The 899-nt window shown below is 58.7% G+C and overlaps 1 protein-coding gene across 1 annotated transcript in view; it reads left to right on the top strand.

The window, feature by feature from the left end:
• Positions 1-586: 586 nt before the first annotated feature.
• The window catches only part of ETH_00034220 (uncharacterized protein), a gene marked incomplete at both ends in the record, with an annotated part of 1612 nt that continues 1299 nt past the window's right edge, over positions 587-899 (top strand). The window contains one exon of the mRNA XM_013376317.1: positions 587-674. Within this exon, the coding sequence (XP_013231771.1) occupies positions 587-674 (88 nt within the window). The remainder of the gene's footprint in view (positions 675-899) is intronic.

The following is an 899-nucleotide window of genomic DNA, read 5'->3' as shown; positions in this document are numbered from 1 at the left end:
CCCCCCAGCGCCAGAAGCAGCAGCAGCAGAGCCAGACTCGGGCGCCGCGTCCGGCGCCGAGCAGCAGCACCAGCTCCAGCAGCACCAGGACTACCAGCAAGACCAGCAGCAGCAGCAGCAGCAGCAGCAGCAGCAGCAGCAGCAGCAGGCCGCAGCAAAGGCCCTCACAGGGGCCCCCAGGGGGCCCCGCGCAGGGGCCCCCAGAAGATGGTGGGGCCTCAAGGGCCTCCTGGGTACAGCAAAATGCGAGGGGGGGCCCCCCAGGGGGGCCCCCTGGGGGCCCCACTGCCGCAGGATACAGAAAAGGGCCCCTTATAGTCAAGTAGTGGGTGGCAAGAATGTTGCAGTGCTGCTCAGGGAGCTGCAGGGGGAGGCAGGTGAGGGTTTAGGGTTTAGGGTTTAGGGTTTAGGGTTAAGGGTTTGGGGTTCAGGGGGTTTCGGTGCCTCAATCAGGGCAACAGTGGACGCGCTTCTGACGCAACTAGGCGTTAGGGTTTGAGGCTTAGTTGTTGCCGCTACGGTCTAGGGTTTAGGGTTTAGGGTTTAGGGTTTAGGGTTTAGGGTTTAGGGTTTCTGCGGCCTGCAGGTAGGCCCTCTTACTTGCTGGAGACGACCAGCGAGCGCTCCCTCATCTACGGGCTGCTAAACCCTATAGTACTTCTTGCTTTCTACAAGTAAACCCTAAACCCTAAACCCTAAACCCTTTGGCAGCAGCCGCTGTCTCTAGCCCTAAGAAGTCGCTTGTGTATCCCGAACCCTAAACCCTAAACCCTAAACCCTGCTGCAGGCGGGAAACGGAAGGTCTGGTAGTAGTGGGAAGATTTTGGTTGGGCTTTTAAGGCTAGGGTTTAGGGTTTAGGGCTTGGGTTTTAGGGTTTAGGGTTTAGGGTTTAGGCTTT

The sequence above is a fragment of the Eimeria tenella genome, genomic scaffold, assembly GCF_000499545.2.
Source record: "Eimeria tenella Houghton genomic scaffold, Eth_scaff3317, whole genome shotgun sequence".
NCBI lineage: Eukaryota > Apicomplexa > Conoidasida > Eucoccidiorida > Eimeriidae > Eimeria > Eimeria tenella.
Note: the sequence above shows the minus strand (reverse complement) of the source record. Positions and strands in the feature narration are given on the sequence as shown.